The sequence below is a fragment of the Poecilia reticulata genome, chromosome 7 (genome assembly GCF_904066995.2).
Source record: "Poecilia reticulata chromosome 7, P_reticulata-male-v2, whole genome shotgun sequence".
Lineage (NCBI taxonomy): Eukaryota > Metazoa > Chordata > Actinopteri > Cyprinodontiformes > Poeciliidae > Poecilia > Poecilia reticulata.
Window position 1 is genome coordinate 28631525 of NC_088836.1, and position 21527 is coordinate 28653051.

The 21527-nt window shown below is 37.9% G+C and overlaps 2 protein-coding genes across 2 annotated transcripts; one reads left to right on the forward strand and one right to left on the reverse strand.

Moving 5' to 3' along the window:
• Positions 1-224: 224 nt before the first annotated feature.
• Positions 225-17782, forward strand: ints11 (integrator complex subunit 11). The gene is made up of 17 exons (XM_008414526.3): positions 225-421; positions 672-769; positions 1128-1201; positions 1293-1521; positions 1631-1729; positions 1813-1847; positions 4475-4613; positions 4696-4760; positions 5125-5314; positions 5390-5473; positions 6333-6422; positions 7064-7226; positions 7358-7468; positions 8106-8167; positions 9048-9190; positions 9284-9413; positions 17212-17782. Exons 1-17 carry the CDS (start codon positions 394-396, stop codon positions 17266-17268), a joined length of 1797 nt encoding a protein of 598 aa, XP_008412748.1. The 5' UTR covers positions 225-393; the 3' UTR covers positions 17269-17782.
• On the reverse strand, positions 17778-20786 carry LOC103467826 (lysophosphatidic acid receptor 6). Its single transcript, XM_008414527.3, has 2 exons — positions 20511-20786; positions 17778-20050 (listed from the first exon to the last, which is right to left on the reverse strand). Exon 2 carries the CDS (start codon positions 19957-19959, stop codon positions 18976-18978), a length of 984 nt encoding a protein of 327 aa, XP_008412749.1. The 5' UTR covers positions 19960-20050; positions 20511-20786; the 3' UTR covers positions 17778-18975.
• Between the last annotated feature and the right edge of the window lie 741 nt (positions 20787-21527).

Sequence of the window (21527 nt, forward strand, 5' to 3'; positions counted from 1 at the left end):
ACAAGTAAAATGTAAGAATAAGCACACTTACATTAATTTTGTTTTAACATCGTCAATCAAAAATAAAAGTGAATCGTGGTATATTAGGTTACAACACTTTGCAGGAAGTCTCTTTTGTACGTGGTATAAAGTTTTAAAGTATTCCTCGAATTTTTGCGATTTTGGAGGATACTGTGAGAAAAATCTCGACTTTATTTTTGAAAGCCTTTATTTTGGAAGCGCTTGCCGGAAATTCAGTTGTAGCCCGCTAGCTTAATGCTTCTGTATGAAACGCATGCACAAATTTCAACAAGCATTTCTTTCTCATTTAGTGTGTTTAGATAAACTATTATTAGAACTTTAGCGGCATTACTCATTAGTCTACAAAATTCAGCAGTGGACAAATGATACAAAATGCCTGAAATAAAAGTAACACCTTTAGGTGAGTACTGTAGCCTTTTATCCCGATGCTAAGCTAGTTCCGTCAATATTACATCTAATTTCAATGTAACACTCTCAGAGCGTTTCACTTTCTTCCAGCAAAGCTTCGTTTTTGTTTTTTTGTTGTTGTTTTTTTTTTTTTTTTGGTGCATGTGTATTGATAATAAAACAATTGTTTTCAACATTTTTATTCACTTTTTTAAAGCAGAATTGTGTTTGTAGATTCTCAGTTTCTGTGTTCCCTATCCAAGGTGCTGGACAGGATGTCGGTCGCAGCTGCATCCTCGTGTCCATCGGAGGCAAAAACATCATGCTGGACTGTGGGATGCACATGGGATACAACGACGATGTAAGTGAATCTAAAAACATGTAAATACATGTGTCTATCTATTAAAAGTTCATGCCTGTAGCAACATAAGGTCAACGCCATACGTTAATTTAAAACTTTCAAAACACTTATTGGTACGGTACCATCGTTAAAGGTGTGTAAAAATTTTTGAATAAATTCATATCTTACTTTTATTCATAAATGGTATGTTGTGTAGCTTTTATAAATAGTTTTTGATGGTCAGTGTTGTAAATAGTCATTTTGTATGTCAAAGTTTTTCCTTTTTTCTTCTTTGAAGGGTGTTGTTTAGTCAAGTTAAATGTCCACATAGACATGAAGTACATGGTATACGGACAGTGAATCTGCTCTTTTATTCCAGAGGCGTTTCCCAGACTTTTCCTACATAACACAGAACGGCCGTCTGACAGACTTCTTAGACTGCGTGATCATCAGGTTTGTTGTGTTTTTCTTCAATGCTCTATTCCTAAAACATTCATACAACCAATCTGTGTGCTCACCTTGTTTCACCTGTTCTGATGGTCAGCCACTTTCACCTGGACCACTGCGGCGCCCTGCCTTACATGAGCGAGATGGTAGGCTACGATGGACCCATCTACATGACCCATCCCACCAAGGCTATTTGTCCCATTTTACTTGAAGATTTCCGGAAGATCACTGTTGACAAGAAGGGAGAAACCAACTTCTTCACCTCGCAAATGATCAAGGACTGCATGAAGAAAGTGATTCCTTTGAACCTCCACCAAACTGTCCAGGTGCCGCGCTGATGTCACACGTTCGGATGACTTCATCTAATCCCATCTTGTTCTGTGCCAGATGCTCGCCCCGTTTGAAATCAAGCTGTTTCTGTTGTGCTCCTGCCAGGTGGATGATGAGCTGGAGATCAAGGCGTACTATGCAGGCCACGTTCTGGGAGCTGCTATGGTGCACATCAAAGTGGGATCAGAGTCTGTGGTCTACACTGTGAGTGTAAACAAGTTTGCACTGTGTCACAGCGGGTGATTGTAATGACTGCAGCCTGAGAGAAATCTCTTTATCTGTTTTAGGGAGACTATAACATGACGCCAGACAGGCATTTAGGGTAAGTTGCCTTTTCCATTTTTCACCAGTGGTTGTAAAATGTTGCTTTACTGCAATTCAGCGCAATCCTGCAGAAGTAAAGCATGAAGGAGATAAGAAGAGAGAGGAGAATGCCTTACTCCTGTCAAAGGGAGCTTTGCAAACTTATTTTTAATTAAATTGTCTTATTTAGATGTAATTTTCTTATATGTGTAAATGAAATTTACTGACTTTACCCATTTGGATGCAAAATTTCTAGTTCAAATTATAAAACTTCAGATAGATTTAACAGGACCGTTCTTGCAGAGAAACATCACCCCATTAAACCCATAAAAAACAAAATAAAAGATGAAAACATTGGTTTAAGTACATTTCTACCAACAATTTTATCTGTGTCTTTAATGATAGCTCTTTCTCTATTGCCCCTTCTTTTACTTTTTATTATCCAGTGCTGCCGGAAGCAAGACACTTAATTCAAGCAAATCTAAGTGTTTAATTTTCAGAAGCATTCTACGAACATTTCTTTCAGCTGAGATGTGAATTGGCCAAAGATCTGAACCACACAATTTTCCATAAAACAACTCTGGAAAAAAACTGCATTAATTAAAATAGTCAAAGCTAAGAACTCTCACTATTTCTTTCTCAAAAAGACATCTGTCTAATTCTGTTGACAGATGTCTTTGTATTTTATTTGAGTTGATTACTATCATAGAAAAATTAAACAAAATTCTTTGTTGCATGAATACGTATATATTTTTACATATTTTGTTTTAAGGATTTTTTTTTTTTATATATACAATTTTTTTAAATCGAAAAAGTCTTTTGTCAATTATGATTGATTTTGGTCCACATTAGTTAAATTTGGGGTTAATACCCAGCATCTACAAAGGTTCATGACATCCCAAAGATGTAGTTTATCCTTAATAAGTAGCTGAAACGGGGAGATATTAAAAATAAACTTTACTGCAGAGTATTTAGTGTTACAATCGTATTGTTAATTGAATGTGTGGATTTTTAAAGGTCACATTTTTTCAAGCTGGTGTTCTCTTGACAGTTTTAAAACTGAACTTTAGGGTCATTCTGTGCAGATGTTTCTCTACCGCAGGAAAGTAATGTACTGGGACAAAATACTCTGCACTAACATTAGTCCCCATCTTTGTTTATCAGGGCAAACTGTTCTTCATATTGTTGATGCATGATACCCCAATACACCGAATTCAAGTTCTTAAGAAACCTGTTAAAGACCCATTTACTTAAATCTGGTGAAGGATAAAAGTGGAACATTTGAAACAGGAGAGTAAATCCTGAAACCTAAGGTTGGGTCCACTGCCTTATTGGATAAAGTTTTTTTTTGAGAGCCAGTTTTTCCTGCCAAACAGGTCAGAGAGTCTCGTCACACCCAACAAATGAAGAGCTTTTTTGTTGAGCATCAGGCTGTCGCAATCAGTGCAAAGGGAAACAAAAAACAGAAGAGAAGAGAGCTAGAAATGCAAGAAGAGTTTTAAAGTATTAGAATAAGTCTTAAATAATATCAACATTTTGTATATCAGTGTAAAAACATAAAAAAGGGAAAAAAAATAAAAGTTTAATTTCTGTGAAAATTTATGACCCTCAAATTTTGTCGGATTTTATGGAAAGTTAGGATCCAAATTCACAAAGTAATTGCTCAAGTTTAGCCTTTTTGGTGGTGGGAATAAATATATTCCACATTGACTTTATTTTGCCAAAAAGTCAAATTTGTTACTGTAGAATATGTTTTTACTGTCAAGAACTCAGACAGTATATTTTTCACCTTGGCAATAATTCTGAATATTATCTTTTTGATTCCATATTTCTCATATGCAGGATTTTAGGCAAGTCCTGAAATGAACCATTCACAGCCTAAATATACTGAATTAATTTTTTTATAAAACATTTAATTGTGTTTTTAGTTATCAAACAGATGGTATATTTGCCATTATGAATTGCATATAAAGTTGGTTACTTTTTATGCAAAATTAAGCATCATTTGCATAACCCACCGCTAGATGGTGGTGTGTTTTATATAGAGCGTTTCCAATGCAGTCCTTGATATGTGTAGAACAGTCTACAAAGGATCAAAATGTTGATTATTTCTCATTTTGTTAATGGAAAACATCAGCTAAATATAATATATTCTTCCTCAGAAAAAAACTTGTGCAACAACTAACACTTAACTTACATTTTTTTGACTGATATAAAAAAAATAATTCAGGGTATGTTTACCTTATAAAGGTTGGACATTTTCTAAACTGTGACCCAGTTGACCACATACAAAACTGTATCAGCGGTGTAATCACCAATCAAATGACCGGAGCACAAATAGCAGCTGCAGGCTTGTTGATAGTAGCACGGCTAGACGCAGGGAAGGTAAATGAGGTTTTTATTCCTGGAAGAGAAACTTGTGATGCAAAATATGCATCAATACATTATCACATCTGGTTTGCAGCTCAGGAAATATTTTTTTGTAACAAAAAAAGAGGCTGCAGTTACAGTCAGATGCTAACAGTAAATAATGTTCATAGTTGTTGGTAAAACAACTTTGTTCTGTATTGTAAGTAGAAATAAAACATGATGAGCCTAGAGTGATTGTGCACCCGATACATTTTCAACATTGTTTGTTTTTTCTAGCGCTGCTTGGATTGATAAATGTCGTCCTGACATCCTAATATCCGAGTCGACATACGCCACAACTATCCGTGATTCAAAAAGATGCAGAGAAAGAGACTTCCTGAAGAAAGTTCATGAAAGCATAGAAAGAGGAGGAAAGGTAAAATTTTAATCTATTCTAATTCAGTATTTTGTTGCTGAATTAGAACTTTGTGTGACATCTCTGCTTTAAACTTCCCCAGGTCCTTATTCCAGTTTTTGCCCTGGGACGTGCACAAGAGCTCTGCATCCTGCTGGAAACATTTTGGTACAGTTTATTTTCAAACACAGCATCAGAATCAAAGCTTGCAGCATTTTTACACATTTATGTCAAAGGAAGAAAATAAGAAAGCAAAGGCAGTGATGTGTGGAGATAATTGCAGTCTGTTCACAGATATCAGATGCAAAGCTTTTTTTCTGTCAAATGATTGTTGACATTCCAGTTAAATAAAATAAAACCTCTCAGCATGAAGCAATTACTTCCTGACTGCAACACAAAGAAGCAAGGCTTCTGTCTCGACAGCTCATTATATAAGATGCATTCATTTTATTAGGCTTGAAAGAATAATTGCATGATATTAACATTTTCTGTTCACTAATTGGCCTGCCTTTAATTCCCTCTTTCCACACAGGGAGAGAATGAACCTAAAAGCCCCGATCTACTTTTCCACTGGGCTGACAGAGAAAGCCAATCATTACTACAAGCTTTTCATAACATGGACCAACCAGAAGATCCGAAAAACCTTTGTGCAGAGAAACATGTTTGAATTTAAACACATCAAGGCCTTTGATCGCTCCTATGCAGATAATCCTGGGCCAATGGTGAGTTGGCTTGTCTCCCTAGATGTTAAAGTTTCAAACTGCTGCAAAGCTTTTAAGATGAGCCTGTTCTTTCAGGTGGTGTTCGCCACACCGGGTATGCTGCATGCTGGCCAGTCTTTGCAGATATTCAAGAAATGGGCTGGCAATGACAAGAACATGGTGAGTCTTTTATGCAAAAGAAAATCTTTTTATGTTCCAAAAGTCCTTGTTCCAAATTTCGTACAAAGTTTACTTCATTCATACATTTTACGATCCCCTCTTTGGAAGAAGAACAAGTAGCAAACAACATCACACAGGACATAAGCAATACATTTGCTGCCGTTAAATCATTTATTTCATGTAGCATTTATTTAATTAATTTACAGTTTAAAATTAACTTGTCATATATTGGTTTTGAATGAAGAGGAGTAGTTGGGAAGGAAAAAATCTTATGTAGAAAACATAAAAGAAATCTTTGAAATGACACAGCACTATACCTTGACAGTGTATTATATTTATTATAAAATTTCGTTTCTTCAGACAAGATTTGTTCTGAAAAACGGAAAACATTCCATTTGTTTTGTTCTGACTTTAGTTTTTTTTTTTAACTCTTTGATCATCTCAAATTATAAATCCTATTCCTTTCAATAAATTCTTTTTGCAGATGTGTTGGTAATATTTCTTTATGTATTTTGAATATAACTTGCAGAATCTAGTAGTCCACCAAATCATGAAATTATGTCAATTTTAAGTTGTAGAACAGTAAGATGGGATAAAAGCACATTTTAAGCACATCGATTTCTGTAATGATGTTCTTAGACAGGACAGCTGGATGGTCGTCTGTTTCCTTATCACACCAAAACATGAAAGTTGTCCCATTGCTTTGATCATGTTGGGAGCGACATGTTTGAAATGATCTGTTTTGGAAAAAAAATGAAAATACCTTATTTTTATTTGTATATGGTAGCACTAGGAAGTTTTCTATCCTCCTTAATTGATACTACTGAATGATAATTAAAGAAAAAAACTCTCTTTAAAGGTGATCATGCCTGGGTATTGTGTGCAAGGGACTATTGGTCATAAGATCCTTAATGGGCAACGAAAACTGGAGATGGAAGGAAGATCGACGGTAAGATTTTTCTTTTCTTTTCAGCTAACTAACATGTTGAGTCAGATTATTATAATGCATCTTTCTTATAACTCATCTTTCCTAATAGCAACACTTTTTAGGCATAAAGTAGAGCATAAGCTCCTTCCCAAAGCAAATCTTTAAAAAAAAAAAAGGACACAAACCTGTTTATTTTGAGTAGCAAAAAGGATTTTATTTTAAGAAGAGCTAAAGAACGTTTTGTAGTTTTTGCTTCACCTAATTCGAATTCAATAAAAAAATAATAATAAAAAAAAATAATAATCACCTTTTACTACCAATTATTATTTGGTTAATCAAAAAAAACTTTAATGATCAAACATGCACTAAAGGAACACTATGGTATTGCATTTTAAGCAATAAAATTATTTTCATATTTAAAAAGAAAATGAATTATTTGATTTGCTTTTTTATGTATTAGTATTTCTAATATTTCAGCGAGTAAATTTAAGTGGTTAAATGAAAAATATGCAAAATGTGCAGATTTTTTTTATCCGATTAATTTCTCAGTTGTTAGAATAATTGATTACTAAATTAATCATTAGCGGCAACCCTAAATAATTAAGCCTGTTAATCTTATTGTCAGTTTTTCTTTAATGCACATCTGTCTGTGATTGCTGCAGTTGGACGTGAAGCTGCAGGTGGAGTACATGTCCTTCAGCGCACACGCTGATGCAAAGGGCATCATGCAGCTCATTCGCATGGCAGAGCCTCGCAACATGCTGCTGGTGCATGGCGAGGCTGCAAAAATGGAGTTTCTCAAGGGGAAGATCGAACAGGAGTTCAGTAAGTGCTGCTGAAGTCACAGCCTCAAACATCTGTAATTCATTCATTGTTTCGTTGTTTTTGAAGATGTTTTACATCTGTGGGCAGAAGGGATTTCCAGCCTGGTTGATTCTAAACTCTTTAAATGGCAGGTATAGACTGTTACATGCCAGCAAATGGGGAGACGGTGGCCTTGACGACGAACCCCAGCGTGCCTGTGGACATATCGCTCAATCTGCTCAAGAGGGAGATGACTCTTGGAGGTTAAGTGGTTTTTGTTCAACTGGCTTTTTGTCATACTTCACGCTTCTTGCCGCCTTCGTACAGTAACCTGACCCAGATCAGTTGGCATGATAAGGTCGGCTAAGTAAATCCAAAAGGGCTTGATCACTGAATGCATAAATGGTTTTCCTGATCTCATTTTGCTATTGTGGCTGGGTAATTCTTTGATTAGAAATTTTAATAAAGCAAAAAATTTGCTTAATTAACATAATATATGACCAAATCAACAATATGTGTCCTCTATTTATTCATAATCACCACCCTTATTAAAGACACTAGTAGGTCCATAAAAAATACATTAAAAATAGAAGTTATTAATTAAAAATTATCAATACTATTAGTGAAGATTTTTATGTAATAACCCATATTGTACTTCAGTAGCATATTTTCACTCTGAAAATTTTGAAAATGCATTAATTTAAGATTTTTAATTTTGATGTTTAATACCCCACAGTAAGAAACTATAGTTTTTCCTTTAGTAATGAGAATTTTGGAAGCCATGAAAAAATGTTCTGATTTGTTTGGTGTAGGGCTGCACCCAACGAGTATACTTTAGAAAAACGTTTTCTAGTTTATTTGTTAAATTCTATTGTATATATTTTTTTCTTCTTTTTAAAGGTCCTCTACCTGATCCTAAAAAACCTCGCACCATGCATGGAACCCTCATCATGAAAGAAAATGTAAGTTTTCATAGTTTTGGGTCAGGAATATTTTTCCATTAAAACACAGCAGAACTGCAGTAAAACCTGCTTTCATATGAGTTACAAAAGATATTCAGTTTGCACTTTTATGCTTTTTTAAATTTATTTATTTTAATTGTCAAACACAGCGATATCAGTGATGGACTCCTAAATAAGATCTTTGTTGTGTCCTGGAGACACAACAGCGGTGTCCCCTCCAGCAGTTGGCGCCCTGGGCCATCACCTATACGGCCAATGCCAATTTATGCCAATTTATTCACCAATTTATTTATTTTTTGACACTATTAAGCGCATGAAGGGACATATGAAGACGGTAAACCAAGGACAACCACACTAAACGAACTGCAGCACCACATTTTGTTTTCTTACAAATTTAGCTTGTCCTGGAGAAGGGAGATGATATTGTATTAAGACATACAACAGTGATGGATTTCAAAAATATAATAATAGACCATCTTGTATTGTTTTGTAGTATTACAGTTTTCAATGAAATATACAAAGTATTAAAGGTTAAAATGAGTGTGTTCTCTTAGTTTCCATACATATTGTTGCTAAAATGAATTTTTTCAGTTTCCCTGACAGAATTTTTCAGAAAGATTTAAAGTCACATCCTGTCCTCCAGAGTTTTTTTTTTCCATAAATTTGCTTAAGCGTTGTATCTTAATGATTTCAGCTGTGTTTACACTTAAAATATCAGCTGTCATCAAGACGCAGATGTAAATTGTATCCAGCTGTAATTAAAAGACTGTCAGTTTCTCTTGCCTATTAAACCGACATCTGAGTGCATCTGTTGTTGCTCTGCTTATGACATTCTGTTGCATTCATCTCATTACTGTGTGTTTTTTATTTTATTTTGCAGAGCTTGAAGCTGGTGTCATCAGAGCAGGCCCTGAAAGAGCTGGGCCTCAACGAGCATCAGTTGCGCTTCACCTGCCGCGTGCAACTCCAGGACCCGCACAGTGACTCTGACACGCTCCACAGAATCTACACGCACCTCAAGAGGTCAGAGCACTGCTCACCTTACCACCTCCAGCTCATTCTGCTTTATGTTGCTGCATTTCATCCTCATCTTGAATGTTTTATTTTTGGTGTTAGTGTGCTGAAAGATTACACCATCCAGCACCTTCCTGATGGAACAGTCATGGTGGAATCCATCGTTATAAAAGTCTCCTCTTCAGCGGAGGATGCCAACGCCAAAGTGCTGCTGCTGTCTTGGAGTTATCAGGTACAGCTGGGTTATTTTATCATTCCTATTTCAGACCAATAAAAAACTATTGTTAATATGCAGAAATGTGGAGCTAATGAAAAATCTGTCTAATAACTGCTTAAAGATTATTTTCAAAAGGTTTTAATCCAACCAATGAATCTCATCAAAATGCATATTCTAGTTTATTGAATATAACTGTACAGGGATTGTTTGGATGTTTGACAATCTTGAAAATCTTTGAATTTCAGTTAGGTGGTCTCAAGGTTGGGCAGTGCTTAATTTCAGTATAAGTTTCTTGAAAGTGCTTGATATTCAAACTATGCAGTTTTCAAAATCTAATGTTTGATTAAAAGCCTAAAGTCGTCAAACTTCATTTACAATTAAAACCAGATATTTAATATTAATATAGACACATGTAAATATGTTATTCTCACTTTCTGAAGTTAAATCATGTTACGACCAGTCTAGGGGGGCCAGGTCGCAACATGAAGGATCCATCCTCCTCCGATCTCAACATCCGACACACACAAAATTGAACAGTTGATAATGATTTATTTTTAAAAAGATATATCTTTTTTTTTATCAAGATGTTACAACTGGAGTACCTGGCTTCAGAGTGAGCTATCGCCGAAAACAACAAACAAAACGAACCTATCTAAATAATAAGAGAAGCTTACCTAATCAAAAGTAAATAAACCAAAGTACAAAAAAACTTACCTTCCTAACCTAAGAAAAACATGAGAAAACTAAGGAAACATAAACGGCAACTCACTCCTACACTCCAGAACTCTAACACAGATAAACAAAGGAAAAGGGTGTGGCCGGTGGAGATGAGTTGAGGATGGAACACAGGAAGTCCGCGTCAGCATCTTTTATGTCCGTCCCCTCCGAAAGGCAGCCAATGGGACATCTCCGTCGTCTTCTTGGAATCAATCAATCAGGGACGGGCACCTGCCGACTCATTTATAATCAACTGTACGCCGTCAGTCGTAACACCCCCTTTCCTAAGAATTAAACACACCCCCAAGTGTTTAATTCAAATGAGAAAACTAAAAAATTCTAGACAAAGCATCAGCTATTACATTATCCTTACCCTTTTTGTAGTTAATCTGCAAGTTAAAGCCTTGCAGAAGCAGAGACCAGCGCATCAGTCGATGATTGGAGTTGCGCATTTGGGAGACAAAAACTAGCGGGTTATGATCAGTAAATACTTGTACAGGTTGCGCACTAGAACCAAGATAAACTTCGAAGTTCTGTAAAGCAAGTAATAAAGCAAGAGCTTCTTTTTCAATTGTACTGTAATAAAGCTGATGTCTGTTAAACTTTTTTGAGAAGTAGCAGACAGGATGGTCTATGCCTTGCTCATCTTCTTGCAGAAGAACAGCTCCGGCGCCAGACAAACTGGCATCAACTTCAAGTTTAAAGGAACGTTCGAAATTTGGCGCAGCCAGCACTGGTGCACTGCACAACAATGCTTTGGCAGACTCAAACGCAACCTGACAAGATAAAGACCAGACAAAATTTTTCAAAGGACTAACAAGTTCAGTGAGTGGACTAACTACAGCTGAAAAGTTTTTACAAAACCCGCGATAGAAACCACACATTCCCAAAAAGCGACGCAAATCTTTTTTTGTTTGTGGGACAGGAAAATCGATTATTGCCTGCACTTTAGCAGCAATAGGACGCACTTGTCCTTGACCAACCTGTTTTCCTAAGTAGGTGATAGTGGCTTTACCAAACTCGCATTTAGAAAGATTTAATGTGAGAGAAGCATCACGAAAACGATTGAACACTTCTGAAAGAGTTTCCAGATGTTCTGACCAAGTAGCGGAATAAATTACTACATCATCCAAATATGCTTCACAATTTTTCACTCCAAATAACACCTTTTGCATTAAACGTTGGAATGTAGCGGGTGCATTACGCAGCCCGAAAGGCATAACGGTATATTGCAGGAAATAATCGGGAGTCACAAAAGCAGAAATTTCAGAAGCCCTGGGTGTTAATGGGACTTGCCAATAACCTTTTAACAGGTCCAATTTGGTAACAAATTTGGCGGAGCCAACACGATCAATGCAGTCCTCCATTCTCGGAAGCGGAAAAGAATCGGCCTTAGTGACAGCATTAACTTTTCTGTAATCGGTGCAAAATCGAGATGTGTTGTCTGGTTTCGGGACCAGAATACAGGGCGAACTCCACGCGCTGTTACTGGGCACCGCTAAACCATGTTCAACCAGGTAAGCCACTTCTTGTTGCATTAAAACACGCTTCGTTGGATTTATTCTATAAGCATGTTGTTTGATTGGTTTCTCAACTTCCACATCAATATCATGGAAAAGCACGGAGGTTTGCTGTGGATGATCTGAGAAAAGCAACACATTAGTTTCAATCAGATCAACAACATCTTTTCGGGCAGATTGTGACAAATGAGATAGGAAAGATTCCAGGTTTCCCAACACTTCTGAGTTCCTCAAACGAGCCATAGGCATACAACCGCTGTTCTCCCTCAAATCGTCATCGGCCAGATGATAGAGTGGGGTTGAAGAGCAGATAGAAATGGGGGCTACAAAAGAGATTTTATCGACAACGCCTTCTCTGGAAACATAGCGTTTAAGCATGTTAATATGACAAACCCTCATTTTTCGTTTTCGATCAGGAGTCTTAATCACATAGTTCGTCTCATTTATTTTTCTGTCCACTTCATATGGTCCAAAAAATTGTGCATGAAGACTAGATCCACTTATAGGAAGCAACACCAAAACCTTTTCACCAGGAATAAAATTTCTGATCACAGATTTTTTATCATAACGAGCTTTCATTTTACTCTGGGCCTTAGCCAGGTTTTCTTGGGCCAGCTGACATGCATGAAAGAGACGCTCTCTAAAACTGCTAACATAATCAAGAACATTATGCTCAGTTTGATGCGACTCTGACAACCATTTCTCTTTAACGAGTTTGAGTGGACCGCGAACAGTGTGTCCAAATACCAAATCTGCCGGACTGAATCCAAGGGATTCCTGAATGGTTTCTCTAACTGCAAATAGCAGAAGTGGAAGACCCTCATCCCAACTTTTACTAGATTCAAGGCAGTATTTGCGCAACATAGTTTTTAGGGTTTGATGAAATCTCTCGAGCGCACCCTGGGACTGTGGGTGATAGGGGCTGGAGGTTTGATGTTGAATTTTCAGTTCATTCATAACCTGCGCAAACACTTTTGACATAAAATTTGTCCCTTGATCCGTTTGAACAACTTTAGGTAAACCAAAAGTTGAAAAAAAATTTGTGAGGGCTTTCACAATGTTCTTCGCCTTTAACGTGCGTAATGGAATTGCTTCCGGAAAACGAGTGGCAGCACACATTATAGTCAAGATGTACTGATGCCCCGACTTGGTCTTTGGCAAAGGGCCGACACAGTCCAATAAAACTCGTTCAAATGGTTCGCCTAGCGCTGGAATGGGATGAAGCGGCGCTGGAGAAATTGGTTTATTTGGCTTTCCAACCAATTGGCATGTGTGACATGATCTACAATAATTCACTACGTCAGACTTTAAACCAGGCCAAAAAAAATTACGTAACACCCGGTGATAAGTTTTTTTAACACCACAATGTCCAGCCAAGTTGGCATCATGTGCAAGACTCAAAATCTGAAGTCTGTAATCTTGTGGCACAACCACCTGATTTATTCGATGCAGATCACCTGAATCTGGGGACCAAGATCTCATCAGAACACCGTTTTCAACAAAATATGTCACTTGGGCTTTAGATCCACTCTTATCTACAACAGAAAAGCAAGAAATCAATGACGGATCATTCTGCTGCGCTTTGATCAATATCTCCTTAGTAATATTTAAACTCAAAGTTACGTCTGCAGGAATAAGTTCAGGAACGTCACCTTTTGACACTGTTACAGAGTCACTTGCATCAAAACCATTTTCATCAAGTGTAGCCATAAATGACCCAGACAAATCTACGATTTCCCCCATTTTACGAGCCTGCGCGCGTGTAATTGCGCATGCAGGAAACTCATTCAAAGTAACAGCTGATTCAGTAACAAGGGTAACCGAAATTGGGTCATCAACAACTTCCGGTGTAGGAAACACTTTTCCGCCAGCCAAGTCATTACCAAGAATGAAAGAAACTCCTTCAATTGGTAACCGCGGACGCACAGCTACTTTAACGCGTCCCGAAACTAATGGTGAATACAAGTGCACCATATGCAGAGGGGCTTTGGTGACGCTCATTTTTATTCCCCACACAAGAATATCTGAACCACAAGATGTTTGCGTAGATAAAGGCAGCACAGATTCTAACAAAAAAGAGTGATAAGCACCTGTATCCCTAAGGATTGTGATTGGAACTTTATCCTTTTCCTCACCCGTCAAAGAAACAAAACCTTGCGAAATAAATGGCAAAAACTGCGGATCAACATCAACTTCAGGTTTTTGTTGAATGTCACCGCGTACATTTGGCTGGGAAGCGGACTTTATTAATCCCACACCCGCAGGAGTTTTTATACTCTTAGCTTCTTTTTCCTTCAAGACGGGGCACGCAGCAATTAAATGTCCAGGTGCGTGACAGTAAAAGCACTCACGATTGTTAGCTTTTAAGTTAACTGCTGGCACATTTCGACTCACTGAGAGATTTTTTCGTTCGGACAAATTTTCTTGAAACGAATTCTGTGAAAAAAACACATTTTTGTGAGTCAAAATAAATTCGTCAGCCAAAAGTGCTGCTTTAGTTAAAGATGACGCTTTCTGTTCATTTAAATAAGTCACAATACGTTCAGGTAGACACTTTTTAAACTCTTCCAACAAAATAAGTGATTTTAAATCATCAATAGTTTTAACTTCACACGAACAACACCATTTATCAAACAAAACATTCTTCTGTCGCGCAAACTCAACGAATGTCTGATTAGCAGTTTTATTAAGATTTCTGAATTTTTGACGATATGCTTCCGGGACAAGTTCATAAGCTTGCAACACAGTTTTCTTAAGAATATCATAATCTAAACTCTGCTCAAAAGACAAGCTCGAACACACTTCTTGAGCCTTTCCAACAAATTTACACTGCACCAAAATGGACCAGAATTCCTTTGGCCAGCTCAAGGCAGCGGCTATGCGCTCAAATGCGCCAAAATAAGAGTCGACCTCAGACTCACGAAATTGCGGGACCAATGTGATGTGCCTACCAATGTCAAAAGTAACAGAAACAGAAGAATCTGTGCTTGGTGGTTTTGGTGAAGCTGCAGGTGCTCTGTTTTGAAGCTCAAGAGCTCTGATCCGAAGATGCATGGCTTCCACTTCCAGCTCCTTGTTGCGGTTCTCCACCTCCCTTATATGGAGTGTGAGACGCAGATCCTCCGACGACATACCTTCAAGAGGTTTAGAGTCCTGATTGAACTCTGAGACTGCAGCAGGCGCATCAGCCAATGTCGAGTCACCAACCGCGCCAAGTGCGGCGTCTCCGGCTTCCTTCATTGCAACCGTTTGCAGCACACCTTTATCCACCAGTTTCTCACACAGCGTTTCCTTCAGTTCTGATTTTCGATCACTGTAAGACACCTCAACATTATAATGGTCAGCCACAATAAGCAGATCCGCTTTCTTACATTTGTCCAATTTTACCCAAGAAGGTGAACGTACAAAGTCATCAAGGGAAAACCCCTTCTCCATAATTCCCCGGTGCACAAAATAAAACTGCCAATCAGAAAAAATAAACACTTACCGAACACAACGAAAGAAGACACATAAAACAAAACCAAGATTCAAAAGTGGGAGTAGTTTGAACGGACGAGCCCCCAATTCATGTTACGACCAGTCTAGGGGGCCAGGTCGCAACATGAAGGATCCATCCTCCTCCGATCTCAACATCCGACACACACAAAATTGAACAGTTGATAATGATTTATTTTTAAAAAGATATATCTTTTTTTTTATCAAGATGTTACAACTGGAGTACCTGGCTTCAGAGTGAGCTATCGCCGAAAACAACAAACAAAACGAACCTATCTAAATAATAAGAGAAGCTTACCTAATCAAAAGTAAATAAACCAAAGTACAAAAAAACTTACCTTCCTAACCTAAGAAAAACATGAGAAAACTAAGGAAACATAAACGGCAACTCACTCCTACACTCCAGAACTCTAACACAGATAAACAAAGGAAAAGGGTGTGGCCGGTGGAGATGAGTTGAGGATGGAACACAGGAAGTCCGCGTCAGCATCTTTTATGTCCGTCCCCTCCGAAAGGCAGCCAATGGGACATCTCCGTCGTCTTCTTGGAATCAATCAATCAGGGACGGGCACCTGCCGACTCATTTATAATCAACTGTACGCCGTCAGTCGTAACAATCAGACCAGAATTCTCTTGTTTAAGGTTAGTTAGAATTATTGAAAGGATTTCTATTTGCTAAATCCCAGAAAACTTTAGGAAATCCTTGAAAATGCTTGAATTTTACTGTGGGAAAAGTGTCTGAACGCTGAGAGACAACTTTTGCGGTGTCCCCTCCAGCAGTTGGCGCCCTGGGCCATCACCTATACAGCCAATGCCAAGAGAGCACTAATGTAGCTACAGTGCATGGATCGTTGAAGTGCACAACAAAGACAAAGTTGCAAGGGTTGCAACTTTGTCAGAGCAGGCGATTGCTCTGATTTGCACGTGCTTTAACCCTCCTACACAATTTATAATTGGGACAGTCATAGGAAAAACTGTATTCAGATGATTTTGGTGTTTCACTGTGCAGTTCTATTTTTCCAAAATTTTGCAGTTCTCAAGAGGCAATATGTTTTTTTTTTTGCACGAATAATGACCTTGTTGTTGGGGTTTGATAAGAATACAGAACAAATACAAAGCGATCAAATTGAGGCCCTCACTGTCATTTTGGTTTAAATCAGGAGGAAATAAATATAGATCTAACCATTGTCCTCTTTTCAGTTCTTCAAGGTTAGTTCCTGTTATTGTCATGAATCAAATGTATATAGTGATTCATGCGCCTTTGCTAATCAAAACTGAGGCACAAATAGCTCAGAGGAATGAAGTGTTAGCGTTAGGAAAGAGAGGCTGAGATTTGTCCAAGACTCTGAACATTCAAAGAAAGCTATATAGTCATAAAAGCAGCAGCAGTAGGCAAATAATCTAATTAGTCTTTCCAGAGCTTAAGATTAAGAGTCAAACACATGAACAGAGTTTCATTTTTGCCATGTGCAAGTCTTGAGTTTACTCTGTGACCATAATGCAGAAAGAGAATGACAGTCTTGTGGAAACATAGTGCTGGCGATGATGGGTTTAACTGTATGGAGTGAAAGTAGTTGTGTGGGTGGACAGAATGAGACGGGGGGCTTTGTGAGTAACAAAAAATAAACGATGAAACCAGAAGGTGGAGTTTCCGTGGTCTCCTGCGTTCCACACACAATGCACATAAATGACAAGGGGAAAATGGAGAAACCTGATGTTGTTTTCTAACAAATGTGTGTAGGTGTCGGTTATGAAGGTGGATCCTTGTATATTGTTTATTAAATGTGAAAAGTACATCAGGAAAAAGTGCTTCAAATAAATAAATAATTTTGACTAACAATAAAGTTTGTCTTAATTTAGTTTTACAAGTGAGTCATATATGAATGATTTAGACACTCTAACAAATATTTTCAGCGTATTTCTGTAAATTTAGATATTTAAGGCTTACACTCTGACAGCTAACAAACTGAATATTAATAGAAATTGACATTAACCTTTATGATGCCAATTTTAAGAGAACATAAATTCCTAAAAGTGTACAACATTAAAATCTCTTTGTTGTTTGCTTGTTTTGTTTCCAGGATGAAGATCTGGGGAGCTACCTATCGTCTCTGCTCAAGAAGGGCCTTCCAACTTGACTGTTTTCATCTTTTTTTCATCTTTTTTTTTAAGTTGTTTTTGTTTGTGTTTGTTTTGGAGCAATGTAACTTGGAACGATTTGACTCTTAATGGAAAGTTTCCATCACCTGCTCTTCAGTGCAGAAAATGTCAGTCGTCTTCTTGTCAGCTAAAGCTGCTTCCTTTTTAGCAGAGACACTCAACAACTACAAAGGCTCCATTCCTGTTGATCAAATGACTGAAGCTTCCAGAGAAATTCAGATTTTGATTATTTTATTTTGAAATTTGCCACCACTATATACATTTTTACAGAAAGAGCTTCACTTTTTAATATTGTACCTATTTATATCCAGTGTTTGTAAAATGTGCGCACACCCCTGTTTAAAAGAGACCTTAATGCATTTCCATTCTTTTACTTTCAATGTGATATGTTGTATGTTATACAACATATCACAATTCCTGTACAATTCAGCTGAAAAACAAATCCATTAGTTGTAAAATCTAAAAAAAATAAAGCTGAAGTTCTGCGTTTCATACGTTTGCACATTTGTGTTGAATTTATTTCAGCTGTCAGGTTGGATAAATTTACACTTGCCTTCAATGTTGAGCAATCTCTTTTAAGCTTGTAGAAGGTATAATAAGTAAATGCAAAAATACATTACAAGAATTGGATGTCTTTCTAAAATTGACCAAAAGAGAAGATTGAAACGGGTCAGGGAGGTAGACAAACATCTGTGGCCTATAGCAACAAAGAAGGAGTTGCAAGACTTTTAGCAACTACTTGTTATTTTACTTGTGACAGAAAACATCTGGGCTCTGGGAGAATTTTCTATGGTGCAATGAATGTGCAATCACTAAAAAGGTGATTTGATTTGATTTGATTTGATTTGATGCAGAGATATTACCAAATCAAAACCCCACAATACCCACAATGAGACATGGTGGTGGCGTTGTAATGCTCAGGGGTTACTTTTGTTCAGACGGAACAAGAGTGTTCATGAGGGTGGATGATGTAACCAAAAAGTGTCAGAAAGCTCAAGATGAAGAAGGGTAGAACTGAACCTGAAAGGAAATCTGTGGATAAGAGATGTCCTCACAAACTGACTTCTCTTATCTACAGTGCAAAGAATACATTAAAGTTAAAAGGTTTTAGTATGCATTCACACCAGCTATGTTTAGTCCTATTTCATCATATGCTGGTTCATTTGGGGATGTGCGAATACACAATCGAACTCTAATGTGGACCAAAAAAGCAAACTGGTCTGTCTATAAACCTAGGTCTGGGTTTGGTTGAAAGTGAACTGTGGTGTTGTTCAAATGTGGACCCGAGACCACTCCAAAAGTAGTGCTAGACTATTGCATGTGTCTAACAGTAGGAGAGAAATGGCTCATGGTCTATTACCAAAGGCAAAACAGAAAGCCTGATAACACTGAAATCTGACACCACTCCATTTTTGTTTGCATTTTAGGAATAAGGGAGTTGCAGTCATGTCTTCAGAGGTTTTTGTGTTATTACCTTCAGTGGTTCTTGGTGCAGCAACACCACAGACAAGGAGTTAAACGGGTTTTTCAAATGGTTTGGTTCATTTCACACAGTGCAGTGTGAAAATAAACCGCGCCAGCTGTAAGTGTAACAATTGTTGCAACTTTGGTCTCCAATCGAACCAAGTCTACTAATCTATCAGGTGTGAAAAGCTTTTTAAATTCATATCACAAAGTCTTTGTATTTACAGGATTCTCTGTACAGGCGGGATTATCTCATTCAGGTCACTTGAGATGGTGTAGACGCCCCTTCTCCTGCTCACTATCCCCCAAAGCCACGTCCTTTTTAAGTGCTCCCATCTGAAGTGGCTGGTGGTTATGTAGTAGAGCACAGGGTCCAGGCATGTATTGAGGGTGATGAGCGCCATGGTAACTCGTCTGGCGTTGTAGATGGAAGTCCGGACGGTGCAGTTCTGGATGACCTCCAGGCGCTGAAGAAGGTGCAGGAGGTAAACCACATGGTGTGGCAGGAAGCAGAACAGTGTGATGGCCAGGATGGTGTAGATGACCTTCACAGCCTTCTGAGCTGTTTTGGTGCCGATCATGGAAATGCGTTTGGCTGCCAGCGGGTAGCACACCAGGATGATAACGGAGGGCATCAGGGAGCCAAAAACCAGACTGACTATACTGTAAGTCCTCAGTCGGTCGTTCCACTCTCTGGTGGCAAAGTTTTCAAAACAGCTGTGGTCATCCCCTCTCTCCAGTGGACCCATGAGGATGAAGACCAGTATAGCCACTCCACCAAAACACCACAGCGCCACACTTACCAGCAGAGACCATTTTGGGTTCCGCATTCTCAGGTAGGTGTGTGGATGCACCGTGGCCATGTAGCGGTCCACACAGATGCAGGTCATGAAGCAGATGCTCATGTAGATGTTGGCATAGTACAGAGTCCCGGTGAGTTGACAGGCGAAGTCTCCAAACTCCCATTCGTTCTCATGGAGGTGGTAGTGGATCCGCAAGGGCAGCATGCAGAGGATGATGATGTCCGCCGCGGCCAGGTTGCTGATGTAGACACTGAAGGCCGTTCGAGGGCTGATCCGGACGGTGAAGACATACAGCGCCACCAGATTTCCCGGAAGGCCTATAATTAAAGCCAGGATGTAGATCGATGGGAAGAGATAGTACTGGAACTCCGCTTTGGGGTCGGTGCAGTTTGTTTGGTTCATCGTGGGAGATTGTGATGGATGTCTTTGTTTCTGTTCAGATCAGTTTTAAAAAAAATAATAATGTAGGTTGATTTCCAGAAACCAACGTCTCCTGTAAGTGAAGAAAGAAATGTATTTCCTTTCAGTTTTTCCATTATTACTTTCACACAACAACTAAACAAACCCACTGAAAAAATGTAAACTACTGATTATTTATTCTTAGATCAACTGAAATAAACTCCACAAATACAGTAAAGGTCAAATTTATTCAAACAAAAAAAGGATGTGATTGTATTTTCAGATCCATTTGAGGACTTGGAGTTGCGGTAAAGAATGAAATGAAACGAGGCTGGAAAGCACCAGCCACAGGTGTAAAAGACAAAATGTTATACCTAAATAACACTAATTATTTTAGATATATGTTGAAATACTTTTAAAGTTTTGCACAAACTTTAACCCATAGTTAATTGACTTTATCAGATCCATCACGTTGTCACGCATTTAAAAAACATCTCTGTTTGTTTGAGGTGACATTTAAAACATCGAAAAAATTGAGTCATAAAGTTACTTACTCAGATTTTTAAGGCCGCCAGGTCCATAAAGCTCGACCGTAGCTTTAAAAAACGTGATAAGACCTGCTGCTGTTCTAAGCGCAGTGTGAACATGAGCTGCTGCTTTCTTTTTTGGTGCGGCTTCCTGTTTCAATGTGTAGATGTACTGTGATGAGTGGGAAATTATAGTGTCTGAAAAGCCTGTCAGCCACCCACAGCAGTGTAATGACATGTGTTTTGTTTCTAATTTTAATTATAGCATTACTGTGTTCTAACAGGGACCAGAGGACATCTCAGTTCATATTTAATGAAAATTGAGGATAATTTTGAGAGAAAATATCTACAGGGAAATTATTGTCTATATTTTTTTGTAACCTCTATATTTTACTTCTTTTGCCCGCTGGTAAAGGAAAATCTTCATTTTTAATACTTTGTGGTCAAATTAAACATTGTAAAGCAATCATGAATTTAATTCAGGAGTTCATAGTAAAAAAAACCAAATGCACCATCTTCACTTCTTCTCATGGGGACAAATTATAAAATTGGAGAGCTCTGTTATTTTCACATCATAAAAAATAAATGATTTCCATTTCACTATGCAAAGTAAGTATTTAATGAAATTGAAAACAGAATTTAATATTTGGTACAGAAACTTAATATTTGGTACAGAAACCTTGTTTAAACAGATCTTCATCAGACCTTTTGGGTCTCTGAGTTGTCATTGGGTAACATTAAGTTTTAGCTCTTTCCAAAGTTTTTTTTGGTTCAGGTTTGGAAACTGGTTAGGCCACTAGAGGATATTAAAATACTTCTTAAAATGCTTCTTATTATTAATTATTAAAATGCTTCTTAAAATGCTTCCTTTTATTCTCTTCAGGACACTCTTTAGTTGTCCTGGCAGTGTGGTCATTGTCATTCTTGTAAACCCATCATCTTCACTGGTGGAAGGAGGTTGTGGCCCCGTTTTTTTCCCTCTTCAATATGGTGCAATCATCCGGCCCCCTATGCAGACAAAAACCTCCCAAAGCATAATGTTTC

Coding starts and splice junctions, on each gene's coding strand:
- ints11 (XM_008414526.3), top strand. CDS start 394: ATGCCTGAAATAAAAGTAACACCTTTAG. Junction 1,202..1,292: donor TTAGACTGCGTGATCATCAG/GTTTGTTGTGTT, acceptor TCTGATGGTCAG/CCACTTTCACCTGGACCACT. Junction 1,730..1,812: donor CAGAGTCTGTGGTCTACACT/GTGAGTGTAAAC, acceptor TATCTGTTTTAG/GGAGACTATAACATGACGCC.
- LOC103467826 (XM_008414527.3), bottom strand. CDS start 19,959: ATGAACCAAACAAACTGCACCGACCCCAAAGCGGAGTTCCAGTACTAT.